A 24,911-nucleotide genomic window follows, 5' to 3' on the forward strand; every position below is an offset into this window, starting at 1 on the left:
TGTTCTTTAAGTTCGCGCTCTTCTTTTTCTTTTTGCTCTTTAAGTTCGCGCTCCTGTCTTTTTGCAGTCTCCCTCTCTTCAATGGTCTCAAGGCATTCCGACAGCTCGTCATCCTCAGCCTCTAACTCAAGAATAGCCTTTAGCAGTTCAGGTTTTCTTAGTTTGTCTGAGACATCCAGACCCAACTCTCTTGCAAGCTCCAACAATTTCAGTTTGCGCAACGACTTCAAATCCATGGCTGCTCTGAATGCTGCTTTCTCTACTGCTTACTATTGTCTTGCCGCAAACTAACCCGGCAGCAACGACAACCACAATTACCAGCTCTGTTTCTGACACTAACAAAAGCCTGGCAAAGCTCAGAAGAAGAAAGTCCCGCACTCACCAAACCTCGCAGGCAGGAATTCCGCGCAGTCGTTCCGCTGCAGGCAACCAGTCGTCACACAGGGCTCGTTGCACTGCTCCCGGATCGTCGTTGAGCTGCTCAGCATACAGTCAACTGCATCTCTTCGCTGCTGGCCTCCGTTGTCGCGATCTCACCGCTGGCAGACAGTTGTTTGAAGTCGGAGGCGATCTCACCGCTGGCAACCAGATGTTTGGATCGCACCGCTGGTACGATCGGATGGGAACTCGGCGCTGACGCCCGTGGTTGTACCTGGGTCGCAAGCCCCAAGGGTAGCGTTGGCCTGGCGGCCTGGGGTACAACTGGAAGCATCCGAAGGTCCCGGCAAAGCATGAGTCGACTGGTAACAACAAAACAACTTGTTTATTTTAACATCTCAGAGAGTTGGCGGTCAGGTTGACCGAAGTAGAGAGACGGGAGAGCACTTTACTCAACAGAAGAAATCGGAGCCCTCCTTTTGGCGTCCGGGGCAGCTGTTTTTATACTCTCGCAGTTGAGGGCAAGAAGGAACCCCTCAAAAGACGAGCACGTGAATGTACAATGGGCTAATGGTGACGCACACTGTCGTAGCGCTGCCGTAGCACCATGTCGAGCACGATCTCGTAGCACCCTGTTGTAGCGATGCCGTAGCACCATGTCGAGAACGATCTCGTAGCACCCTGTTGTAGCGATGCCGTAGCACCATGTCGAGCACGATCTCGTAGCACCCTGTTGTAGCGCTGCCGGTCGGGCACAATGACTGTAATGAGAGGATGATCCCTGCTTTCGCAGCGCCTGGTTCCGGCACAATGACTGGAATGCGAGGGTGATCCTTTGCGGTCGCATCGCCGCAGTCGCGCCTGGAAACACCTGCCGATGAGCGTTGCGGCGACGACGATCGGGCCAAAATGTCTGCCGCCCCGCCGCAGTCGCGCCGGCAAAACCACGTGTCGCAGGCGAAACGCAACAGCCTGCCTTGGTAATACTCAGTCCGCCTCTGGGTCTGACCACAATCTTCATTTCGTCCTTTGGTAGCGGTGGCATCTTGCTGCCCCGGATAATCTTGCTTTTAGCTTCTTTATATCTATTTCGGTCCCGCAGCGTATCTTGGCCGTCAGGGTGGGCCGCGGACGAGTTTGCGCCAAGACGCCCGGAAGCGTTCTTGCAAACGCGCCGTCTGGCGACCGTTATCCAGCCAGAATCTTTCCCAAAACCTTCGGGGGCTAAATCGTCCCCGTCGTCTTCACTCTCCATCGCACAAAAAGCGGTGAACTAGCGCTTACAGGCTAACGCAGGCCAGTGGCAGCAGCCCAGCGTCTCGTCGAGACCGGCGCCGTTGCGTTTAGCGTTAGGACTAGCACTCAGTCCGGCGTGGTCGGCACAAGATCGGCGATAAATGTTCGGAAACTCCACCCACCTCCAAAAAACTGCTATCCACGTGTTCGGTAGAACTTCACTGAAATAATGCACGCAAAGTTCACGGGCCACCACTTCATAAACTTCCAAGAGATCGAGAAAAAGCAGGAGCCGATCGGAGCGCGTCCGACCTACTCGGCGTCATCTTCTTCTCCAATGAGGTGCATGAAAAGTTTTTTTTTTGAATCCAACAAAGTGCAGAGTTTAGCCAGGGCTACTGGGTAGCAGATACACGAGCTACTTGGACGGAACGCACACACGCTGTCAAAAAGCACCTACGGTGTCCGTGCCGGTGACCTACTGGAGATACAGTTTCCGTTTTATCGGTGCTCCGGCCGGCAGCGAAACACGAACCTGGCTGTCTCTCTAAGCGAGCCGTTATATCGCGCACTGGCACGTTGCTGCTGTAACAGCAGCTGAGAGTGACACGTGCTCAGCCAAGGGGCGGCGAGGTCAGAGGAGTCAGGGGACACGGGGCGACGAACTGCCCCGTACTTCTTGAACTAAGGTAAGTCAGCTTTACCTCCGAGGTAAACGTAGCGAAATAAAACCGGTTTGCGTAACAACGCAAATGTGTGCGTGGAAGTCCGCTTACAACGAAAGCCTATGTTGAGATGTACTGTTTGTAACGATGTCTATGAACTTTTTTACATGAATACGGTAGAAGCGTATCGGATTATCTTGCCGTATCGCATTCCGCTGATGCACCTCCGTTTGCATGTATGCGCATCTCACCATATCTCACTGGCCGGCAAGCTAGCGCCGTCTGGCGTCACATTTGAAAATGAGCCCCCTACTTCCGGTAAACATGGTTCCGCTGCCATACGGCTGCGCCGCTCGTTGGTTGGCCGGTTGTAATCCCGCAGCGAATGCTTCCCATAATTCCTGATGCGATACGCTTCTGTTTGCATGCGCCGCTGAAATGCGCATTCTCCATCTCAAACTACCCTTCTTTGGCGTATTGGATGCGATACGCCTTCCTAGCGAATTACTTCGTTTACATGAGATGCGATACACTTGAAAGTTCATACGATACGCTTCTGTCGTATTCATGTAAACGCCGCTTATGTAAGCATTCGCGCCATTATTACCTTGCAAAGGTCTACGGGTTAAGGGTTATAAGTCGTAAAGTTCTAATTGATAAGCGACGCCGCCACCTCCAGTGTCCCCTTGATTACAGAAAGGGTGTTGCCGTGTCTTTTTGCGCAGACCAAACAATTACCACCCAAACGGCATCAACTCGATGCGTAAGACAGCTTACAATTCATGCATTGTTTATTACGGCGTTTCAGGTAGTTTCTGTATACGCACAAAAAGAAAAAGAACTCAGACGTCAGTCACACTTGCTTCAGCAACTGCTTAAACTATATTTAGCCCCATTTTCGAGAGATATTGTTGGCTCTCCTTGGAGGTTAGGTAAACTGCAGCTTTTCATCTATAGTTGCATATATTGTCTTGGTCTTCAGGGTTACTTCTCTGCTCCTATAGTTTATGAAGAACAAGGTTACGGTGGCCGTTATTTCCGGTCCATAAAACAGCACTGGTTTGTTCTGGACTGCAATACTATTCAATATCTCTATGGGATAAGTTGCACCTGTTCTGTACCCCTACGCTTCCCCTTTTTTAATTTCATACCCTCATCGAAAGCCGCCCCCCCCTCTCTTTTGGGGTATTCCTGAATAAATATCAGATGCGTGCACGTTGCAGCAAGGCCTTCTTTATATATATAAAAAAGTCTGCAGTGGAGTAAGGAAGGAAAAATGATTGTCTTATCAGATGCGTGCGTCTGAATCCAGCCTTGATACGTTTCTAAAATTATGAGCCACGAAGTGCCTACACCAAAACACACATGTGGAAATGATTAGCTGCATACTGGTTGAATTACTCCAGAAATTTTTACGCCCTTGAGGTTACTGGTTTGTCTCCCGAATAACACACTTAAGCTTATAGGCCAACTGCACGGTAATTTTGTGCCGCGTAAAAGACTAGTTTCAGACGTGACCTCAGAGATGATGCAAAAATCTCGGAGGCGACGTTTTGGAACAGAGATAATGTGCGCTATTCACCAGGTGGGCACGTCATCTCCTTAAGAGCTATTTCAATGCTGGTATAAAAAAAATATGCCTCTGTAAGTTCTTCCAACATTGGTTTAGTAGCCTATACAACTAATCTATTACCAATTCAGCCGAAGGGAAGTTGTGTTGAAGTTGGCGTTGAAGGTCGTATAATATTGTATTGTATTCGACAGCGTGCTGAAACTGCAGCTGCGATGAAACAAGGAATAGTTGTAAACTGTGTACTGATTCTCACCACCTAGTGCACGCTGAAATATGTGACACGAGAGATTGACTACAACTTCATGCAGTTTTGGTGTCGTCTGCGCAGCTATTTTCATTCTTACTTGACACAAAAAAGTCGCTAAGTAAGCTTTCATTTGGCCCCGTGAACGAGTCGATCTTAATTGTCCCACGTGCAGGGTAGCAAACTGAACTCAGTCTCGATGACCTCCCTGCCTTTTCTTCCTCCCTTCTCTCTCTCAAGCTCCCTTAACGGCGCAAAATTTGTTACTGTGATATATAGTACGCAATATTTGTGGAGCATGGGTGGACCATAGTATACTGAGGCCATTTATGGCGTAAGAGCGAGACTTGGAGCCATCTTTCTGAAAACTTCAGTACGGCACGTAGGATATGAGGAACGTTGCGCATCAGAAGTGTGGCTGCCACATACGCATTTCACACGTTGTTCAACTTCATTACTCAAAGGGCACGACGCCTGGTGAGAGCCATGCTAACCGAAATTGTGCTCGTGGTGTCGGCACTGCCACTGCTGGGCGTGGCCGTCGACCAGTCCGAGTTGGAGGTGACCAGATTGCCGGGACTCCGTGAACGCATAAACTTCAGGCACTACTCGGGTTTTCTGAACGCCGCGGAAGGTCGACTGCTTCACTATTGGTGAGTGTACACATGGCCACACGTGTTAACTGTGCGCACATCTGTCTGTTCCCGTGGTCATGATCAGTTGTTCGTAGTAGTTTTATTTGAGAATTTGTAGTCTGCCTTTTCCTGTCATCTCGCCTCCTGGCCCATCTTACCATCTTTACTTTCTTTCTTCCTATGGTCTTGCTGAGGAGCAGGCAAGGGTTGTACCCGTCTGAGTTGCGGTCGTGAGCCTGCTTGCGGCGTTTCTTTCGCCACTGTCTGATAGGTTATATGCCTCCAAGCACAGAATTAATTCAAAGGGCTTGCTAACTATCCGCAACTTCTTCGAGGTCTCCCCAAGAATACATTATTAACTTTCCTACTATATAACCAAAATTATTCACATAATCACTTCATTCCTGCTCATTTCTCTTTTGTTTTTCCTCTTTTCTATGTTCTTCAATTGAACACTTTATAAACATTTTGTGGTTTGTTGTCTTGTGAATGCCGTAACTACTCTGTTAGTTGTACTGCTAGTTATGAACTTTGCGTAATATTCCACTTAGTGACTACTACATTGCTGTTTTATGCTATATATTTGCACAAATGTATATATTTTGTGAAAAGAGGTCCCCTTTCAGCTACACGCTTTGGGACATCCTTCTGTATAGTTATCCTAGCATATGTACCACTTATGAAACAAATAATCTGAACCTGAAATAAACCTAAACTTTTACGGCCTATAGTTGGCGCAACTGTACATCCAACGTGATGGTCGTTGAGATGTTCGCGATGCTTGCGGAACGTGTACGATTATGGGCAAAGTAATTTCCAAGTGCTTCAGACTCGCAGTAATGCGACGAGCGTTATGCGTTTTAGGAACATGGCGTATAGAAGGCGCTTGCTGCTTTCTTTCACGCCTCACTAGATCATTGAAAAGCTTTTATTTTTTTCGACGAATGAGTGCGTAAGCCAATGTCTGCTTTTTTTCTGAATGTCCAATACTTCTACTTTGGAAAGCCATTGATGGGCAAGTTGCCCTCGCATCCTCTGGTACGACTTCAGATGACCCAAGCTACCATGCACATTGAAATAAACAAATAAACAAACACACAACAAAATCGAAACAGAATGTCAAGCTTCTGCTTATTTTTAGTTTCCTACTCAACTGCCCGTGGGTTATCACGTTTAGAGTAGAATTAGCATTGAGGCACTGTGTTGGCCAACTTTATTCCTGCAGTTTTTCAGCGAAACAGCGCGCAGGTTTCCTAGATGGTCGGCGCACATTATAGGTGTATCGCTAAATAAGGCGAAAGAAAAACAAGAACAAAAGAAACGCGAGAATGACAGATGTTGTATATGAAGAGCGCTGTTAGAACACCTGCTGAAGTTCTGGCTTTTACTGTCACATTTCATGGCTTTCAATCTTTGCCGCCGTTGCATGTCAGCCGGATTACTACAGTGGTGAACTTGGAGGCTCATTTTAGGCTTATGAAAATTTTCTTTCTGCGACGTGGTTGCGTTCTGCGTAGGCGTTTATATTATCTTCAAAACAATTAGGAAGTAATGTCGGGCACCCTAGTATACTACGGTACTTATATAAATGCACTTGTACTAATATAAGTACTTATATAAAATGTACTTATATTAGTACATTTCGTAACTGCCTAGATAGGAATGTGGCAGACAATGAATGACTATTTCCGTAATTGCCTACAGGTGAGTGTGTGTGCGTGTACGCGCGCGTGCGTAAAGGACAGACAACTCTCGAATGATGAAAGTAAGATTTCAATGACTAGCAGTCGTACCATAGAAATTCAAATACCGAAGGCGTACTGGCTCAGAAATACTGTCTGCATCATGCCTTAGCACTTGTTATTCACTATATAGGGAGGTAGATTTTGACTCCGATATACGTTAACGTAAAGCCACGGCATGCATAGGCGAATCAGGAGCATGATCGTTCAGAGGAAAGTGCCCTTTAGCGGCGTGCCCTTTATCGTAGTGTGGTTGTCTCGAGCATAGCGTCGCGCATTAGGGATTTCGTCGTATTTTTCTTTTCAGTGCTGCATTATTGCGAAATAAAGTACAAGCCGAGAACCCTGTTCTCGTTTCTTCATACGAAGGTTTATGGAAAGCCAGCGGTCCCCGTCTGACGACCCCGTGTTGCTGTGGTTGCACGGAGGACCCGGATGTAGCTCGCTCATTGCTGCTGCCATGGAGATGGGCCCGTTCCGCATTGACCCTCAGGGCGAGCACGTAACCATAAACCGATTCAGCTGGAACAAGGCTAGTACAACTTTCCTGACTAACGAACGCGTTACGCACCTTCTTTTTGACTTCCTAAAGGCGCTCTTACTTCGAGTTTCGTCTCGATGGAGCAGTGATCATTCGCTGCCCATGTGAACCGAGCACTTAACGTTGTATCGCAGAGCCACAAACGTTATGACGTGCCATACTTCCTTCTATAAACTACTAAACGTCATAGTTCATAAACCTGTCTAGCTTAACTTGCTTTAGCGATGGTATTATCACATATCGCACAGTTTCATTATGAAGAGGCAGCGAAGACTCATACGCAGCCAATTTCCGCTGGCGCTCATTTGTCATTTAGATCGCGACAACTGCTGATCTTGTGGTGTTTTCAATTCTTTCTATGTATAGATTGCAAACGTGATATTTCTCGAGGCACCGGCAGGTGTCGGTTACTCGTACGACCCCACCGGGAACAACAGTAGTGACGACAACAAGGCCACCGAAGACAACTACCAGGCAATACTGGATTTTTTTTCCAAGTTTCCGCAGTTCAGGAAGAATGAGTTTTACGTGACGGGTGTAAGCTACGCCGGCATCTTCGTTCCTCTCCTAACACAACGCCTTCTCCTCTCGAATCCACTTGGAATAAACCTGAAGGTACGCGGTTTGATCTACAACCATACACGTCCGACCTGTGCCATATACCACCTCTGTTCGAGTTCGAACGAAAAAAAGAAAAGACTGTGAGAGACATAGCTGCTCCGCCTTTCAGTGTGCATTTCTGAAAGAGTAAAGCTGTCTGCATTAGAAGTCTCAATGCATTTGTTGCTAGTTAAATATGTTCATGAATTAAATTCTTACTCGCTATGGGGCACACGTTGTGATTGCGAAATTGAAGCTCAGCAGTTGTGAGGTCGTTTCTGCTCATAAATTCTAACTAGCACATACCTTAGGAATACCCGCCATTGAAGGCTGCTGTGAAATAGCGCTTCAGCTAGAGGTGCATTAAATGTCAGAAATCCGAAAAGGTGAACAATTTTGCCAAATTCTCTTGCCCTTGATATGACTGATGACGTTATCAATATTGACGAATATGAATATTTCTAGATTGGAATCGCAATAGTTAATGCGAAACTGATCAAAAGGACGTGTAAATTGGGCGTAACCGACTGGCCTTGATAGGTATAGTATTATGAGAGTTCTGCCAGATATGTTTCTTCAGCTCTTCATACGGTGCATCTTGGACTCCGTGACATTCTGAGGTGTACTTGTGCATGCACTGTGTATACTTGCAAATGAAAGACCTGTGTGATCTGAAGCTTCAGAATTTGTGGTGCGGCTATTAGAACTTGTTCGTAGATTTACCCACATTTTTGCTTTGCCAAGGGTTACACCATCGGAAACGGAGCGGTGGATTTCGAGATCCTCGGCAAGGCGATCCTCTTTTTCGCCTACTACCACGGCCTCTTGGGAGACGAGTAAGCGTTCGTTACTCTGGTTATTCTTTCGCGAAGCAGGTTGATGGAACCAGTGCTGCCATTTTAACGACTTTGTCGCTATATTTAGACACTTTATTCTCAGTTTAGTGACCAATTTTTTTAAATTTACCAACCGACGATTTTTTTAGCGACGTGAAAGAACTGTTGACATTTTAGTGACTTCGAAGTTACAAAAGTTGCTTCAAAAATAGCCTTCTATAACGACCTTCATGATTCAAAAGCTACACGGGAGCATCCGAAATCGGTTGTATAATGAGTAGCTGTGTCACCATGAAGAAGCAATGGTTGCTTTCAGAAGATCCAGTGTGCTCACAAAATGCATGTTATTTTATTATTGTTTTAGCTTTGCGAAACCGATATATACGGGTCCTAAGACTTCGGGCGCTACGCTATCACTAGGAATGCTGGATTGATGAACATGTACAAGCATTTGTTCTGACATTTAGAACGCAGGAAGTGAATAATTATGGCAGAATTCATCTTACCATGAGTAGGCGATAATGCTATTAGCATTCAAGTTATCTAGCGACAAGCCGTATTTTTGAAGTCACTTTTATTAAAAATGTGTAGCTGTCATTCAGAACATTCCGTTGCTTCGGCTGAATGCGTCGTCTTCCGGCATCGTCCCACTTTGCCAGGGCGCAACAACCAACACGGCATGACGCCGACGATGTGATAACGAATGCATGATGATTGTAGGACGGTCACGGAGTGACGACGATGACGTGGCGACGACAGCATGGCGTAGGATGGATGACAAAGTTGGAATGACGACGATGCAACGACCAAGACGACCAATACGGCATGACGACGACGATGCGATAACGAAGGCATGATGATTGTATGACGGTGAGAGAGTGACGACGATGACGGGGTGACGACGGTATGGCGCAAGTTGGATGACAAAGCTGGAGTAATGACGATGCAACGACCAAGGCGGCACGACGACGACGATGTGATAACCAATGCATGATGTTTGCATGACGGTGATGGAGTGACCACGATGGCGTGCGACGCCGGCATGGCGCAAGTTGGATGACAAAGCTGGAATAGCGACGATACAACGACCAAGACGGCATGACGACGACGATGTGATAACGAATGCATAATGAGTGTATGATGATGATGGAATGACGACGACAAAGTGGCGACGACGACATGGCGCAAGTTGGACGACAAAGCTGAAGTAAGGATGATGCAATGACTAGGATGGCATGACGACGACGATGTGATAACGAATACATGATGATTGTATGACGGTCAACGACTATGATGTGGCGACGACGGCATGAGGCAAGTTGGATAACAAAGCTTAAGTAACCACGATGCAACGACCAAGGCGGCATCACTACCGCAAGCACATATCCCAAGTACGAGCTATTAGACAACTTGGGCCACTGGGTCGGCGTAAAAGGCGTGGCGACTATAGCATCCCAAGAGTCAGATGATGAAACTGGAATGACGACAATGGAATGGCCACGACAACATCACGATCACAAGCAGTTCACCTAGCACTCACCTAGCAGTTCAAGGTGGTGACTGATTGAGTTAGTGAGTGAAACAACTTTATTTGGTCCACAATAGACGCGAGCACACTCGATGTCACCTGGCTAGGCCCACTCGGGGCCATCAGGTGAAACATGAAGGCCCCCTCGCGAGCCCTCTGGACTGCCAAGGTTTGAGAGGTCTGGTCATGGGCCCTAATGAGCTTCATAATTTCCTCTTGGTGAAAGGGGGATCGGCAGAGGCGCAGCCCCACAGAACATGCTCGAAGTCCGCATAGGAACCACACAAAGGGCCGTCCGGGCTTGGGAACCGTTCGGGGTACATTGTGTGCAGCGCCGCGGGGCTCGGGTAAGTGCTCGGGTAAGGGGAAGTCTGAGAGTGACTGCCTGGGACCTGCACAGCAAGGAATGCGGCAAAGGACGATGTCTTCTTGACAGATAATTATGTTTGCAAATCTCGTTGTACGAGCAGAGAGGCTGAGGTCGCCCAGGAGGGGACGCGTTATCGAGCGCACGGTCAGTCAAACCTCGTGCAGCCGAGTGCACCTTCTCGTTGGGGTTGATGGAGCGACCCTCGATGATTCCAAGGTGCGCAGGGAACCAGGTAAATGAGTTATGTTTGATGTCTTTAGCACTTTGGGTGACACGTAGGGCCTGGGGAGCCACCATTCCCATCTGAAAGGCCCTAACAGCGGCCTTGGAATCTGAATAAATCGTGTCATGTACACTGTCCGTCAATACAATAGCAATAGCAACCTGCTCTGCAATGTTGGAACTGGAACTGCGGATGATAGCGCAGCTAAGGACTTTGGAATCACAGACGATGAGCACTGAGGAGAAGGCTTCTTCTTGAACGTACGAAGCAGCGTCTACGAAGCATGTTCGGTCCTTGTTCAAGCGGTCTCTGGCGAGCAGAGCTTTACCCCGGGCTCGTCTTCGTCCTTCGTTTTAGGTGGGATGCATATTGCGTGGCATCCGGTGCATGTAAACCTTTGACCTTACTTCGTTGGACATCTTCACAGTGTCGGGACTGACGACCGTGGGGTTAAGTCCCAGCTTGCCAAGTATGGCTCGGCCCGCTGGGTTACCGGAGAGTCTGACAAACTGGGATAACTCTTGGGCTTCAACGATTTCTTCGGACGTGTTGTGAATTCCCAAATTGAGAAGGTCTTTTGTGTGCGTTCGGACGGGAAGGCCGATGCCAAGCTTGAAGACTCTTCTGATTAGGGAATTGATCTTGTTGCGCTCCGACACGAGCCAGTTGTGCATAGCCCCTGAGTAAGCGAGGTGGCATAGCACGAAGGCGTCGCTAATCCGGATGAGATTGTCCTCCTTGATTCCGCGGTACCTGTTGGTGATTCTTCGGATCAGGCCGAGAGCGCTTTCGGTCTTGGAACAAATGCGTTTGAGGGCGGCTCCATTGGCCCTGTTTGACTCAGTAAACATTTCTAGGACCCTGATAGATAGATAGATAGATAGATAGATAGATAGATAGATAGATAGATAGATAGATAGATAGATAGATAGATAGATAGATAGATAGATAGATAGATAGATAGATAGATAGGCTTAAAACGGCAGAAGTAGGCAAAGAATGCTAGTATCTCTATTAATAAGATAGACCGAGTGGATAAAATCTTGTACATAGGAGTGGCTGGGTGCCGTTCGCGTGAGCCTCAACACACTGCTTCCTTATAGCATGGACCAATCAGTACTGCGAATAGGCGTCAAGTACACCAACAGGGTGGGGCGTAGTTTTTGACCTGCATAAAGTTCGCGTAATGGACATAGCTGGGTGAGAGAGAGAGAGAGAGTGAACTTTAATGAGAACCAGCAGTTAAGTCGGCTGGACCTAGGCCTCCCACGATGGGACGTCGATGTCTTGCCTATTCGCCGCTTCGTAGGCCTACTGGGTCGCCCAAAGTTGGTCGTCGAGATGGGAGCTCCGCAGGGCGGCGTGCCATCTCGGCGAGAGGGTCACGGGATAAAGGTCTGGGTATTGACGTTTGCACTCCCGTAGCATGTGGGGGAGTGTTGCTGATTGAGTTTTACGGATCTTGCACGTCTGGCTCGGATAGAAGTCGGGGTATATGATGTGATAGTGTAGAAACTTTATTGCAGGTCCGGTGAGGACGCGAACTCGTCGCGCACCCAGCTAGTCCCACGTCGGGACCGGCAGGTCTAGCCCACCTGCCCGGTCACGGGCACGCCGGACAGCCAGGATTTGCTTTTCTAGAGCGGGGCTACCCAGAAGCGAGTCCCACTTTTCCTTGATGAACTTCGGGTATGTCCACCCGCACTCCCAGAGCATGTGCGCTAGAGTGGAAGTCTGCCCGCAGGACGGGCAGGCGTCGTCGTGATACACGTCGTGGTAAGTCTCGTGGAGAACGGACAGACACGGATATGTGCTGGTCTCTAGAAGTCTAAGCGAAACGGTTCTTGCCCTATTCATCTTGGGGTGAGGGGGTGGAAAGACCCTTCTAGACTTGTAGAAGAAATTAATAATCTCGTTGTGAGTAGTGGGAGCGCCCCTGTGGCCGTAGGGAGGAGGGGAGTCGGCGCTCCTTGCAGAGGAAGCTAGGTCGGTGAGGTCACGCGCAGCATCCTGAGCAGACTCATTGAGGTTCGGGGGAGCACCCTCGACTGACAGTACGTGGGCGGAAAACCAGTGGATTGATTGATCCGTGAGAGCATATGGACCCGAGCTACCAAGACGGGCAGCTTGTTTGTTGATGCAACCCTTCCCAAAAGCCCTAACTGCCATTTTGGAATCGCTATATATCTCGGACCCACTACAGTCTAGCAGTCCTCTGAAGTGCGAATGGAGGCACTATTGGAAATCTTGCCGCTGGAGTCGACCACAACGACGGCAAAGGCCTTCCCATCGCTGTACTATGCGGTGTCGGCGAAACTTGCTATAATGTCTCATTGCTCGATCTGTTTGAGAATGGCTGCTGCTCTGGCCTTGCGTCTGCCCTCGTTTTGGACGGGATGGACGTTTCAGATAACAAGGGAGACTTCGAACTTGTCTCGAATACACCTAGGGATCGGGGTACTGGCCATCAGGAATCCCGCAGGGTGGTAAGCGAGCTCTTCGAGAATGCGTTTACCTGACGCTGTGGGGTTCAGACGAGTGATTTGCGCACGTTCTGGGGCTTCGGCAATTTCCTCGCCGGTGTTATGCGCCCCCAGCTTGAGGAGATCCTCGGTATGGGTCCTGATGGGTCGCCCGAGAGCCCTCTTGACTAGTTTGCGGATAAGAGCGTTGAGCTTGTCTCGCTGCGCTCTGAGCCATTTGTGCGTAGAAATCGTGTAGGTGAAATGACATAGTACGAAGGCATTGATCAGCCTGAGGATGTTGTTTTCCTTGATTCCTCGGTGCCGGTTTGCAATGCAGCGAACGAGGCGGAAAGCGTTGTCCGTCTTTCAATGATCTTGCGGAGAGCCGTTCCGTTCCCGCCGTTGAATTTGACGAACATGCCCAGGACCTGCACAACGTCGACCCTGGGTATCAGCCACCCCCCCCTCCCGCCGTCACAAGTGCGAAGACTGATGCTGTTTTCGGAGACTGGCTTCCTATCTTTGGGTCTGCCTGCCTTCTTTTTTCTGTAAAGCAGAAGCTCCGACTTGGCGGGGGCGCATCGAAGTCAGGTGGGGCGGAGATACTCCTCGATCACGTCGGTCGCCTCCTGCATGGATTCTTCGACTCGGCTCTCGCAGCCGGTGGAGCGCCATAAGGTGATGTCGTTGGCGTAGTTGGCGTGCTTGACGTCCTCGACCCGTGCCAACCTCTCTGAAAGACCAATGATACATATGTTAAACAGTGTGAGGGAGATGACGACGCCTTGAGGAGTGCCCGGCCCTCCAAGGGGCACATCTTTGGAGCGGAAGTCCACAATGCGAAGCTTGGCTTTCCTGTCCGTTAGAAAAGAGCTGAAGTAGCTGTGGAATCTGGAACTGAAACCCAGGTTTGAAATAGTCTTTAAGATGAAGCTATGGATCACGTTGTCGAAAGCTTTCTCGAGGTCCAGACCAAGCAGAGCCTCGACGTCTCTTGAACGGCCATCCGCAATCTTATGCTTTATTAGTTTCATGGCATCCTGCGTCGAGAGTTTGGCGCGGAAGCCGATCATGTTGTATGTGTAAACGCGGTGGACTTCGAGGTACCCGTTGATCCTGTTGAGGACGACGCGCTCCACGACCTTGCCGACCCAGGAGGTTGGAGAAATCGGCTTGAGGTTCTCGATGTTCGGGGCCTTGCCGGGCTTGGGAATGAGCACCGTGCAGGCCATCTTCCATTCTGTAGGAACAACGCCGCTTTCCCGGGATTCGTTCATCTTGTCGGTTAGAAAGAGGATTGATGTGTCATCGAGGTTTCTCAACATTCCGTTGGTGACTCCGTCCGGATTCGGCGCAGACTTGCGGTTGAGTGCGAAGACGGCCTGTCTGACCTCGGGAACGGAGAAGTCTTCGTCCAGCTCGAGGCGTGGAGGGCCTCGGTAGTGCGGGAGTTGGGTCGCCAGATCTCCATCAGGACGGATGGGCAAGTACTTCTGTACGAGTTTTGAGACAAGTTCATCGACCATGTGGGACCTGGTGGCTTCGTGAAGGGCCAGGGCCAACGTATGCCTCTGGTTTGACTTCGAGCCGCTTTCGTCGAGAAGGTGCTCCAGCATACCCCAGAATTTGCCGTTGCGCATCTGTCCGTCGATAGATTTGCGGAGCTCGTCTCACTGCTGCTGGCATAGCGCCTTGCAGTGGTCATCGATGACCTTGTTGAGCTCCGAGATCTTCTTTCGGAGTCTGCAATTGAGCCTTTTACCCTTCCATCTGCGGATCATGGTGTTTTTAACCGCCATCAGGTGGTCGAGTCTGCTGTCCATCCGCTCGACATCGAGATCGGTTTCCACTTTCTTGGTAGCCGCGGAAGCATCGTTCTGGAGGCCTTCGCACCATTCTTCGAGAGTGGCGGGTGTCCTGGCTCTGCCGGGTTCTTCGTGAATCTGGCGAAAATGGTCCCAATCAATGAACGTGAATTCCTTGACCCTACTTCGAGACACCTTGAAGTTGGTCTCGAGAATGTAGTGGTCACTGCCAAACACCATAGCGGTTCTCTCACAGCCCATGTCCTCAACGTTTCTGACGAAGGTGTGGTCGGGTGTCGAGTCCCGGGTGACGGAGTTGCCGATGCGCGTAGGAAAATCCTTGTCAGTGACCAGAGTGAGGTCTATCTCGTTGCCGTCTTGCCATAGGTTGCGCCCCTTGGTAGTGTCGAAGACGTAACCCCAGATGCCGTACGGTGCGTAGAAATCAGCGACGACGACCAAAGGTCGAGGGCCGGCAAAGTCGGTCGCTTTCTTTATGATGGTCTTGAACTGTTGGCGCGAGTCCCTGGAGTTGCTGTAGATATTGAGGACGAACACGCTATTTCTGCGCTGATTACGCTGCGGTACGTCGAACAGGAACTCAACCATGACATATTCGATTCTACCACTCGCCAGCTTGAGGTCGTGGGTGTGATAAGTCAGCCTTTTATTTATCAAGGTGCAAATCCCTCGCCCCTCGGGCCGGCCCGACATGGCCCTGTAGCGCTGGAGCGAGGCGGCGGAGTCTAATGTTTCCTGGAGAGCAATGACCTGAGGTTTGACAGCGAAAGACCTGAAAAACTGCTGCAGAGGGGCTTTTTTGTTAGAATGCCCTCTGCAGTTCCCTTGCCAAATGCGAAAACTCTCTTTGGATCTATCCATTATGGCGGACCGGACGGACTACCACCTAACGGGCCAGTTAGGGCTGCGCAAAGACTGGGACCACCTGTCACCGCCCTTGTGGGATATTGAAGTCTAGCTTCCTTTAGTATGGCGGGAACGGTTACAGGTTGTACGACGGAGGCGGATGAAGCCATTCGCGCCTCAATGACGTCGATGCGATCAGCGAGATCTCCGAGGCCCCTGTTGGGGTCTCCGAGCACAACCTGAATTTGGCGAACGCTATCGGTGAGACAAATGACGCTAGCGGTGACCTGTTTGAGGCCGTCTGTCCGCCCAATGAGAGTTTGCTTAATCTCGCTGACTTCTGCGGACAATGGTCCCGGTTCACTAGTTTGTTTGACTGCTGCTCTGCGTTTGGAGGACGTCGCAGTACCGTCTACCGAAGCTGGGATTGGAGTCTCTGTGGCCCTGCCTGGAGCACCGATACCCGACACATTCGAAACGAGTTTCCTGATCTCTGCCATTTCGTTAACTAGCCTCTTGATCGTGTTCTTGAGGTCATCGTTCTCTTTGCGTAAGCGAATGACATCCGCGTCTTTAGCTTGCTCTGGGGGTGGGTCGTTACGAGGTGCCTGAGCAGCCTCGGTATTGGCACCGGGCTTGGGACGTGCCAGATCGGCCCGAACGAGGGTCGGCTGCTTCTCGCAACGTGTGGAGGCGGGCTGAGGTCCGGATACTGGTTGGGTTCTGGAAACCGGGCTGCCCTGAAACCGGATCTGGATCTGGATCGGACTCGGGATCTTGACCTCGACCATGCACTGGAGCTGGAGCGTCTCCTAGTGCGACCCCTGGAGCGGCCACGAGACCTGCATCTCCCCCTGGACCGGGAGCGGCTGCGACCTTATCGGCGTTGATCCGATCCTTGCCGGGCTTGATTTGCGCCCCCCATGGTCGGGAAATGCTCGGCATTGAGGGCGCGGTAGCGTTCCCCCCGTCTACGCCTGACGGAGGGAGCGCGCTCCTGACGGGGGAAATTCCATGGCGCCCAGCGCCATGGGATTTCACGGGTTGACGAGTTCTTTGTCGATCGCCGCGGGCGCGTCGGTAAGGGAGACGCTTCGGATGACGCCCTTGCACGTGGAGTGGGGGGGGGGGAGGCTTCGTGAGCGCTCACCTCAAAACGTGGACGGGAGACGGAGATGCCCTCGATGCTGACGTAGCGTTCAGCGTTGTGCCTGTTTGATGTACTGATCACCATTATAGATTGTTGAAAGTTGGAACACATCGGTGTCCCGCTACGCCGAATCGAGGCCGCCAGCCTGCCATATCGTGTCGGCGACTGCGGTATGTCAGAACTTGCTGATACACAGGCCTCCCCTGGGCCGCACGATGATCTTTGCCTCTCCCTTGGGCAACGGAACGTTAACATAATCTTAATCCATAAGAAAGGGGACGCCAAAGACTTGAAAAATTATAGACCGGTCAGCTTACCGTCCGTTGCCTACAAAGTATTTACTAAGGTAATCGCAAATAGAATGAGGAACACCTTAGACTTTTGTCAACCAAAGGACCAGGCAGGATTCATAAAGCCTACTCAACAATAGACCATATTCACACTATCAATCAGGTGATAGAGAAATGTGCGGAATATAACCAACCCGTATATATAGCATTCATTGATTACGAGAAAGCGTTTGATTCAGTCGAAACCTCAGCAGTCATAGAGGCATTGCGGAATCAGGGTGTAGACGAGCCGTATGTAAAAATACTGAAAGATATATATAGCGCCTCCACAGCCACCGTAGTCCTCCATAAAGAAAGCAACAAAATCCCAATAAAGAAAGGCGTCAGGCAGGGAGATCCGATCTCTCCAATGCTATTCACAGCGTGTTTACAGGAGGTATTCAGAGACCTGGATTGGGAAGAATTGGGGATAAGAGTTAATGGAGAATACCTAAGTAACTTGCGATTCGCTGATGATATTGCCTTGCGTAGTAACTCAGGGGACCTATTGCAATGCATGCTCACTGACCTGGAGAGGCAAAGCAGGAGGGTGGGTCTAAAATTAATCTGCAGAAAACTAAAGTAATCTTTAACAGTCTCGGAAAAGAATAGCACTTTACAATAGGTAGCGAGGCACTGGAAGTGGTAAGGGAATACATCTACTTAGGGCAGGTAGTGACTGCGGACCCGGATCATGAGACTGAAATAATCAGAAGAATAAGAATGGGCTGGGGTGCGTTCGGCAGGCATTCTCAGATCATGAACAGCAGGTTGCCATTATCCCTCAAGAGAAAAGTGTATAACAGCTGTGGCTTACCAGTACTCACGTACGGGGCAGAAACCTGGAGGCTTGCGGAAAGGGTTCTACTTAAATTGAGGACGACGGAACAAGCTATGGAAAGAAGAATGATGGGTGTAACGTTAAGAGATAAGAAAAGAGCAGATTGGGTGAGGGAACAAGCGCGAGGTAATGAAATCTTAGATGTAATCAAGAAAAAGAAATGGGCATGGGCAGGACATGTAATGAGGAGGGAAGATAACCGATGGTCATCATGGGATACGGACTGGATTCCAAGGGAAAGGAAGCGTAGCAGGGGGCGGCAGAAAGTTAGGTGGGCGGATGACATTAAGAAGTTTCCTGACAGAAGAAGAAATCCTGGCTGTCCGATGTGCCCGCGATCTGGCCGGTGGGCTAGGCCTGCTGGTCCCGACGTGGAACTATAGCCGGGTGCGCGACGAGTTCGTGTCCTCGAAGGACCTGCAATAAAGTTTCCTCACTCACTCACTCACTCACTCACTCACTCACTCACTCACTCACTCACTCACTCACTCACTCACTCACTCACTCACTCACTCACTCACTCACTCACTCACTCACTCACTCACTCACTCACTCACTCACTCACTCACTCACTCACTCACTCACTCACTCACTCACTCACTCACTCACTCACAAGTCAACACACGCGCCTAGACAAACGTGATGCATTTCGGCAAAATACTTACGCCATGCCAGCATATATAATATTGTTCTAATACTCCCGCGTTACCTAGAATTTACTAAAAAGATTTAGCGGTAATTTCGCGAGTTTTATATCTCACTTTAAGTACGCGATTAAAAAATTGCGGCAAGCCTGGATAGGGCTTAAAGACATCCTTCGCGGGCATTGCCATTTGGCTTTCTCAAATGCGAAGCGCGATACATTTTTCCTTTTCTGCAGCCTCTGGAACGAGGTGACGTCAAATTGCTGCAATGGCACCGTCTCGAAGGAGACGTGTGACTTCGCCTGGAACAACCATGATCCTGCCTGCGTTAATCCGGTAAATCTCTGCTCCTTAACAAGTTGTGACGTTTGCTTATTGATGGTAAATTACATTTTAGAGCCCGCATTTTGAAGGAGATGCTTCTTTGTATGTTATTTATTAGCACCACTGAAACGCAGTACCCAGAGAAATAGTTTCGTAAATGACGTCCGGCGTGATAGGAAGAACAACAACGGCAGTAAGATTAAAGTTAAAAAACTACAAATAACCACGCGACAGTAGCAGACAACTATGCATATTCGTCGTGGCCTTCATACCGATATAGCGCCTAGTCTTAGCCGGCAATCAGACCTCGCCAACTTCGCATTGATTTTAGTGGTGAGTTTTAAGGTTCCAAAGCAATACGGGGAATGCCAGAGACGCTGTAGTGGACGAGGGCTCTGGAATAATTTTGACCGCCTCGGATTCTCCAACGTGCCCCCCAAAATCAAAGTATACAAGCGTCTCTACATTTCGCCCTCCTTGAAGTGCGGCCGCCGCGGTTTGGAGGCGAAAGCACGATGTGGCTCAGAGCAAGTGAATGCCATAGCCATGGCGCTGCCGCGCAGGATCCAACTTTATGTCGCAGATCCTGTCTTTCGGTTTAAGAAGGTGTAGGCTCGCATGTTGCTCATATATCGTGCTTCTCTCCCCGCCCCTTCCCGCCCCTTTGTTTCTTCATACACGCTAACGAAGTCAATGTCGCTGAAAAGGGACGGGACAATGCCGCGAGAAAAATGGCGTGGCACATCCAGCGCATTGCTTACCTCTGAAACAGTTTTTTTTCAAGATGGCCAGTCGGGCAAGTTGGGTAAAGTTCATGTTGAACATACCTTGCACCACACCGGCGCAGAGAGACAAGGTTAAAAGGCCCTGTCTGCTTTTCTGTAACCTTTTTGTCTGTGTGCCGGTGCACTTTCAGATCTGTCGACCAAAATTTTTTGTCTAGGACGCAAGACTTTGTAACTGCGCGTCTAGCAATGAAAAAAAATGGTGTCGTGCGTAATTGGAAAGACTACGCCATCCAAATGCTACTTCAGCTTTTGTCATCAATCGGTAAGGGCGCTTTGGAGGACAATTTCAGGCTTTGATGCGAAACATTGTGTGCTTACCTGGATAAAAGAAGCCAAGAATGACAAGTCAGCACTCGCTACCCACGGTATCCGTCTTCGTTTCACCTTTAAATTTAAGCATTCGGATGGAACGATCTGGAAATGAGCCCGTTTATAAGGCAGCTTTTTTTTCGGTTTCTGTTGGTGTTGCGCTTTTTCTTTTCTTCACAGAGCGCTTCGTCGTCATGCGCACTACAACGTTTATTTGGATTTCTTAGGTGAAAGCCGGCTACAAAATCGTTATCTGGAGTGGCCTGAACGTGTACAACCTGTACGCGCCATGCGGCACCACCAAACAACCACGGCATCTTCTCTCGAGGCTTTACCCGGAGATGAGACAGTACGCACAGCAGGAGCTGCTGATCAAGATGCGTAGCGTGCGAAGCACGGTAAGGCGCACGCGCATCTGAACACGTCATCATTCTGAATTGAACAGGAACACGCCACATGAACATGCCATCATTTTGTGCCTGCGAACATGCCATCATAAGCTTTAGCTCGCAATTTCCTATCTAAAAAAGACGAGGATGGAGAAATCGTTTTTCTCGGCTTGCATTGAACCCAATTTTGGCGATTTGTGGGACCTTAATGAAAAAAAAAATCTAGCAACTGTATGAACTGGAACTTCAATTTATGCTTTTCATATATTAAATAAAGTACGATAAATCGCAAGATTAACAGAAGCTTTCGCGTCGTCTTCAGTACTCTGTAACTGCTCAATAGGGAAAAACATCAGAATTCCGTGAGCTACACTCAATGATACATGTAAAGCGCACAAGAATTATTGTATTAAACACCGCTCTGACTTATGCCACTTTTCTTTGAGCAAGATTTTGGCTCGACCCTCGTAAATGTACCAATCATTTCACGTCAACTGTGAATTCATATATCACCTCTGTTCGCTTGGTATACTCTAACAGGTCCAGTTTACAGAACTGCGGCGTGTGTATTTGATGTAGAGTTATGGATTTGTAAACTTTGCGGCAACATTTTTTTTTATTCATCCCTGATTTACGGCAATCTTTGTAAGAAATCTAAGGCCTAAATCCTGCTACCTAAAGCCGGTATAATTTAGTTTTATTTCTCAAATGTGGAAACTTTATTCAAATTAGCAGAGTGGTTGTCTGATTAGCTAACTTCTGCCTTTTACATTTACTGGAATTATAAAGGTAGACCTCGCTTCACTCTAAATCTCCATCTTAAGAGCATAAAGCAACAGTAAAACACAGGGAGAGATTAGACGCAATAAATTGTGTTAAGAAGACCGACGGAATGTCCTAACTGCGATGGAATTGAAAGTAGAGTTGTGCGAGGGCGAGCTTCGCAATTCTTTTAGGTTAGGATTACGGAAAGCGAATCACTTGAAATTATAGTACTAAGCTAAAAACAGTTTCAGTTGTTAAAGGATCTTGAATACCTGATCTAAGATTTCCTCAGATGGTCTAGGTCCAGTAACTGTTTTTCTTCGTTATTGACCCTTAGCGCATAGTACTCAGCCTTCCCTTGTATTCAAAAGCTATCGTATTGCAAATGCGTCCATTGAACAATAATTTCCGAACGAGTGCTTTATTCCTTCACTTATTGTGTACACATAATGTGGTTGTTTCTGCATATATATGAGCGGGGATAATAGACTCCCTAAAATGTGACGCAAACTCTTATCCAACTGAGAAATTATCCTTTCGTATTGTAAACTTGTTAGGTTGTAATCAGGTGCAGACGCTATGAGGATCCGTCCATTTAGCGAATACTGAGCACTTTATTTTTATCTGCTATGAGCTCCAAGCGTTGCCAATGCAATTCGCCCGTGGCTACTGGCAGCATGGTTGTGCTCTGACATCCGGCAAGTCTAAATGATAGCCCGCAATTCCACAACTTATGTCTCAGAATGTATAAATAGAAACACAACGCCCTAAATGTCAGGATTGTAGCGACGCCGTGGTGGCTCTGCCCATAGCTTCCCGCATTTAACCTGAGAGATAACCAATATCAAAAACTTGATTTGGGCCAGTTGGTTCATCTTGAACGTCTATTGAATCAGCGCGATAGGACGAGGACAAGAAAACAAGCACAACAGGACAGTGCTAGTCCTGTTGCTGCTCTTTCCCTGTTGTACTTTTCCCGTCGCATGACTTCAATATATACTTTGGATAAACGATATTGAGCATTCGATTGCCGTAGAAAAAAGTAATTATTTCTTATCCATTCTTTTCCACGTGAGACAGGAGGTGATAAGGAGCTGCGAATTTTGATGCTATCTCACGCTTCTAAAAACATCGGCTATACTGATTGCAGGGGCTTTTTCTAGGATTGTTTTTTTTTATTAAAGCGTGTATTTCTCTTTCTCTCTCTCTCTCTCTCTCTCTCTCTAATTTATTAAGGAACATACATTTTTGAGCGAGTCATTGTTTGGCCAGTTGATAAGGAGTGAGGTTACTCAAAGGCAGGCGTGCACAAAGGCAGGCGTCCGCAAAGGACAACACGAACGTCGTGCTGTGTTGTCCTTTCCGGCCATGTTGCGTTGTCCTTTAAGGTGATTCAGCTGTCCTTTTTTGTTCGTTGTGTCCGTGATTGCCCGTCTGTATTTTAGTAAGAGAAAGTACGTCTTTTTTACGATCTTTGTTTCTTCATTCATAAAAATTTGTATTGTGTTTAAAAGGTATGCAATAGAATTAAACTGAATTTTGAACCGTCTCTTAATGAATGAGATGGACTTTCAGTGACGCGTGCATAGTTCTCGCTCGCGGGCAAACGCACCGTTTTCCCATCAGGAATTCTGGTGGAATTCGAGTCACACGTGGGCGGTTCGTATTCACCTGTGTCGTATGCGTCTGTATTTTTGAGTGTGTCGTGCTCAAGATCTCAACTGGACTCGATGATGCGGGCGTGTGAAACTCGAGCAGTCGGTCACAACGAAGGATCGGCTGAAGCTGTAGATGCTCGTATCTTACAGCGTACGTGGTACATTCGCGTATTGCGCCCTTTTCGCATATGGTATGTCAACATTAAAGCTGCCGTGATTGTAAGAGAGAATTACATTTATTCAAAGAAGAAGTATGCGCGGACAGCATGTACAATGCATCTGGATATATAGCTCAAGGCCATCCAAGCTAGGAATTACATTTACAACACCAAAACGGCAATAAGCATTGTAATAAATCGCATATACATAAATGCACAGTCTCAGAACAGAATTAGGAAGGCTGCTTTTTAACAGCCTAAAACACAATTCTAAAATAAGCCTAAAACGGCTATTTCATTGAAGAGCATATGTGCACAAGATATTGTCTTTTTTTTAAAAGCACATCTGTTCTCGGCAACATCTGACTGAATCAATATATCTGCTGGAAAATCTTCGTTGAATCTCAGAGACGAAATACTATGTTTGATTGGTTAAGAAGAGAGAGAGAGAGATAGAAAGAGAGAGAGAGAGAGAGCAATAGGGAGAGCAGCTTTGACACTCAACCTCAATCTGGAGTCAAGACAGTGACAAACACTAAGGTTAAAAACTGACTATCATTGCAGACAACATTGTTTCGTGCTTACTTTCTATAGTGTTTGCCGCGTGAAAGAATGCACATTTGTTTGCTAGTAAGGGCTAAAAAAAAGCAAGAAAATTGCAAAATCGCAAAAAGATCAAATATAAAGTTTCATGCTCTCTAACTAAGCAATGAAATATTGCACCCAAACTCTTCAAACTGCACCCAATAATAATTGCGTGGACATAACTGGTATAATAGACACCACTCTCTAATATAATACAGAAATTTGTGAGCATGACTTATAGAAAATTCTCGTAAAAGTTGTAATAATTTCATGTAACCTGAGCAATCGTTTATCAAGTTGTCCGCTATGCGCTTTAGAAAACTGAGCTATGTGTTTTTGGAGAAGAATCACGGATTTATGAACTTCGTCTTTGAAGTTTTTTTAACTTGCGGAATTTCGGCAATTTTTGTATGATACGATATATATTCAATAATATTTCTGCTTTCGGTGTTGCCAGAATTTAAGATTTTTCTCTCGAATGGAACGAGTTTTACTCAGATAATTCCAGCTGTTGTTTTACAAATGTGTTTCCGCGTTAAATGAGTAATTGAATAAGGAAATTGGAGTTGCCATCGAGGTAAAGCTTCCTCTTAACTTGGTGTCGCTAGTACTCCAGTCATGAACCAGCCAGTGTGAGTACCACGTTTAACAATTCCGCTTTCGATTCACAAATGCGGTGCCGTACTCTTACGTGACTCTGGTCAGTCGGTCTTTTCTAGGACCTGTTGGAAATCCCGAATTGCCAGAACACGGACAACTTGCAGCTGTACTTCAATAGACGTGACGTGATCAAAGCTTTGCACGTTGAACAGTCTCCCCATATGTGGCTGCCGTGCAGGTGAGTCCATTTTAAGGTTTCACAGTCATGTAGAGGGCGGAGGCGCCAGCACTGTCACTGTGTCACGTGGTACACCCATGACGCGAAACGCAAAATCTGAGGAGAAGTGAGTCCGATAAACGATATTCAAGGAAATTCAACGGAGCTTCCGCCAGGAGGAACGTCGTTTAGAAGAAAATGCACTACATTTGCTTCCACACTTTTAAACAGGTCCTAACATTCGTTATACAAATTCTATTCGATTTGATGATAATGCGAAGAATAGACTCATTTTAGGACGGGAGTGACGGTCGTGAATTCTATAGGGCAACAGGCACATGCTACAAAAACTGTTTTGTTTCTGCAATACAGTAAAACAGGTCTCTATACAGCGCAGTTCAGGCATATGGGCATTAAATTTGAGTTAAAATTCTCGTACGATTTTT

At 47.9% G+C, this 24,911-nt stretch overlaps 1 protein-coding gene across 1 annotated transcript in view; it reads left to right on the top strand.

Annotated features, from left to right (window-relative positions):
- Positions 1-4,582: 4,582 nt before the first annotated feature.
- LOC142559222 (lysosomal protective protein-like) overlaps positions 4,583-24,911 on the top strand; it is a 31,608-nt gene continuing 11,279 nt past the window's right edge. The window contains exons 1-8 of the mRNA XM_075670850.1: positions 4,583-4,749; positions 6,843-7,005; positions 7,381-7,629; positions 8,359-8,450; positions 14,394-14,519; positions 18,909-19,008; positions 20,321-20,491; positions 24,368-24,486. Of these exons, the coding sequence (XP_075526965.1) occupies positions 4,583-4,749; positions 6,843-7,005; positions 7,381-7,629; positions 8,359-8,450; positions 14,394-14,519; positions 18,909-19,008; positions 20,321-20,491; positions 24,368-24,486 (1,187 nt within the window). The remainder of the gene's footprint in view (positions 4,750-6,842; positions 7,006-7,380; positions 7,630-8,358; positions 8,451-14,393; positions 14,520-18,908; positions 19,009-20,320; positions 20,492-24,367; positions 24,487-24,911) is intronic.

This window comes from Dermacentor variabilis, chromosome 10, assembly GCF_050947875.1.
Source record: "Dermacentor variabilis isolate Ectoservices chromosome 10, ASM5094787v1, whole genome shotgun sequence".
NCBI lineage: Eukaryota > Metazoa > Arthropoda > Arachnida > Ixodida > Ixodidae > Dermacentor > Dermacentor variabilis.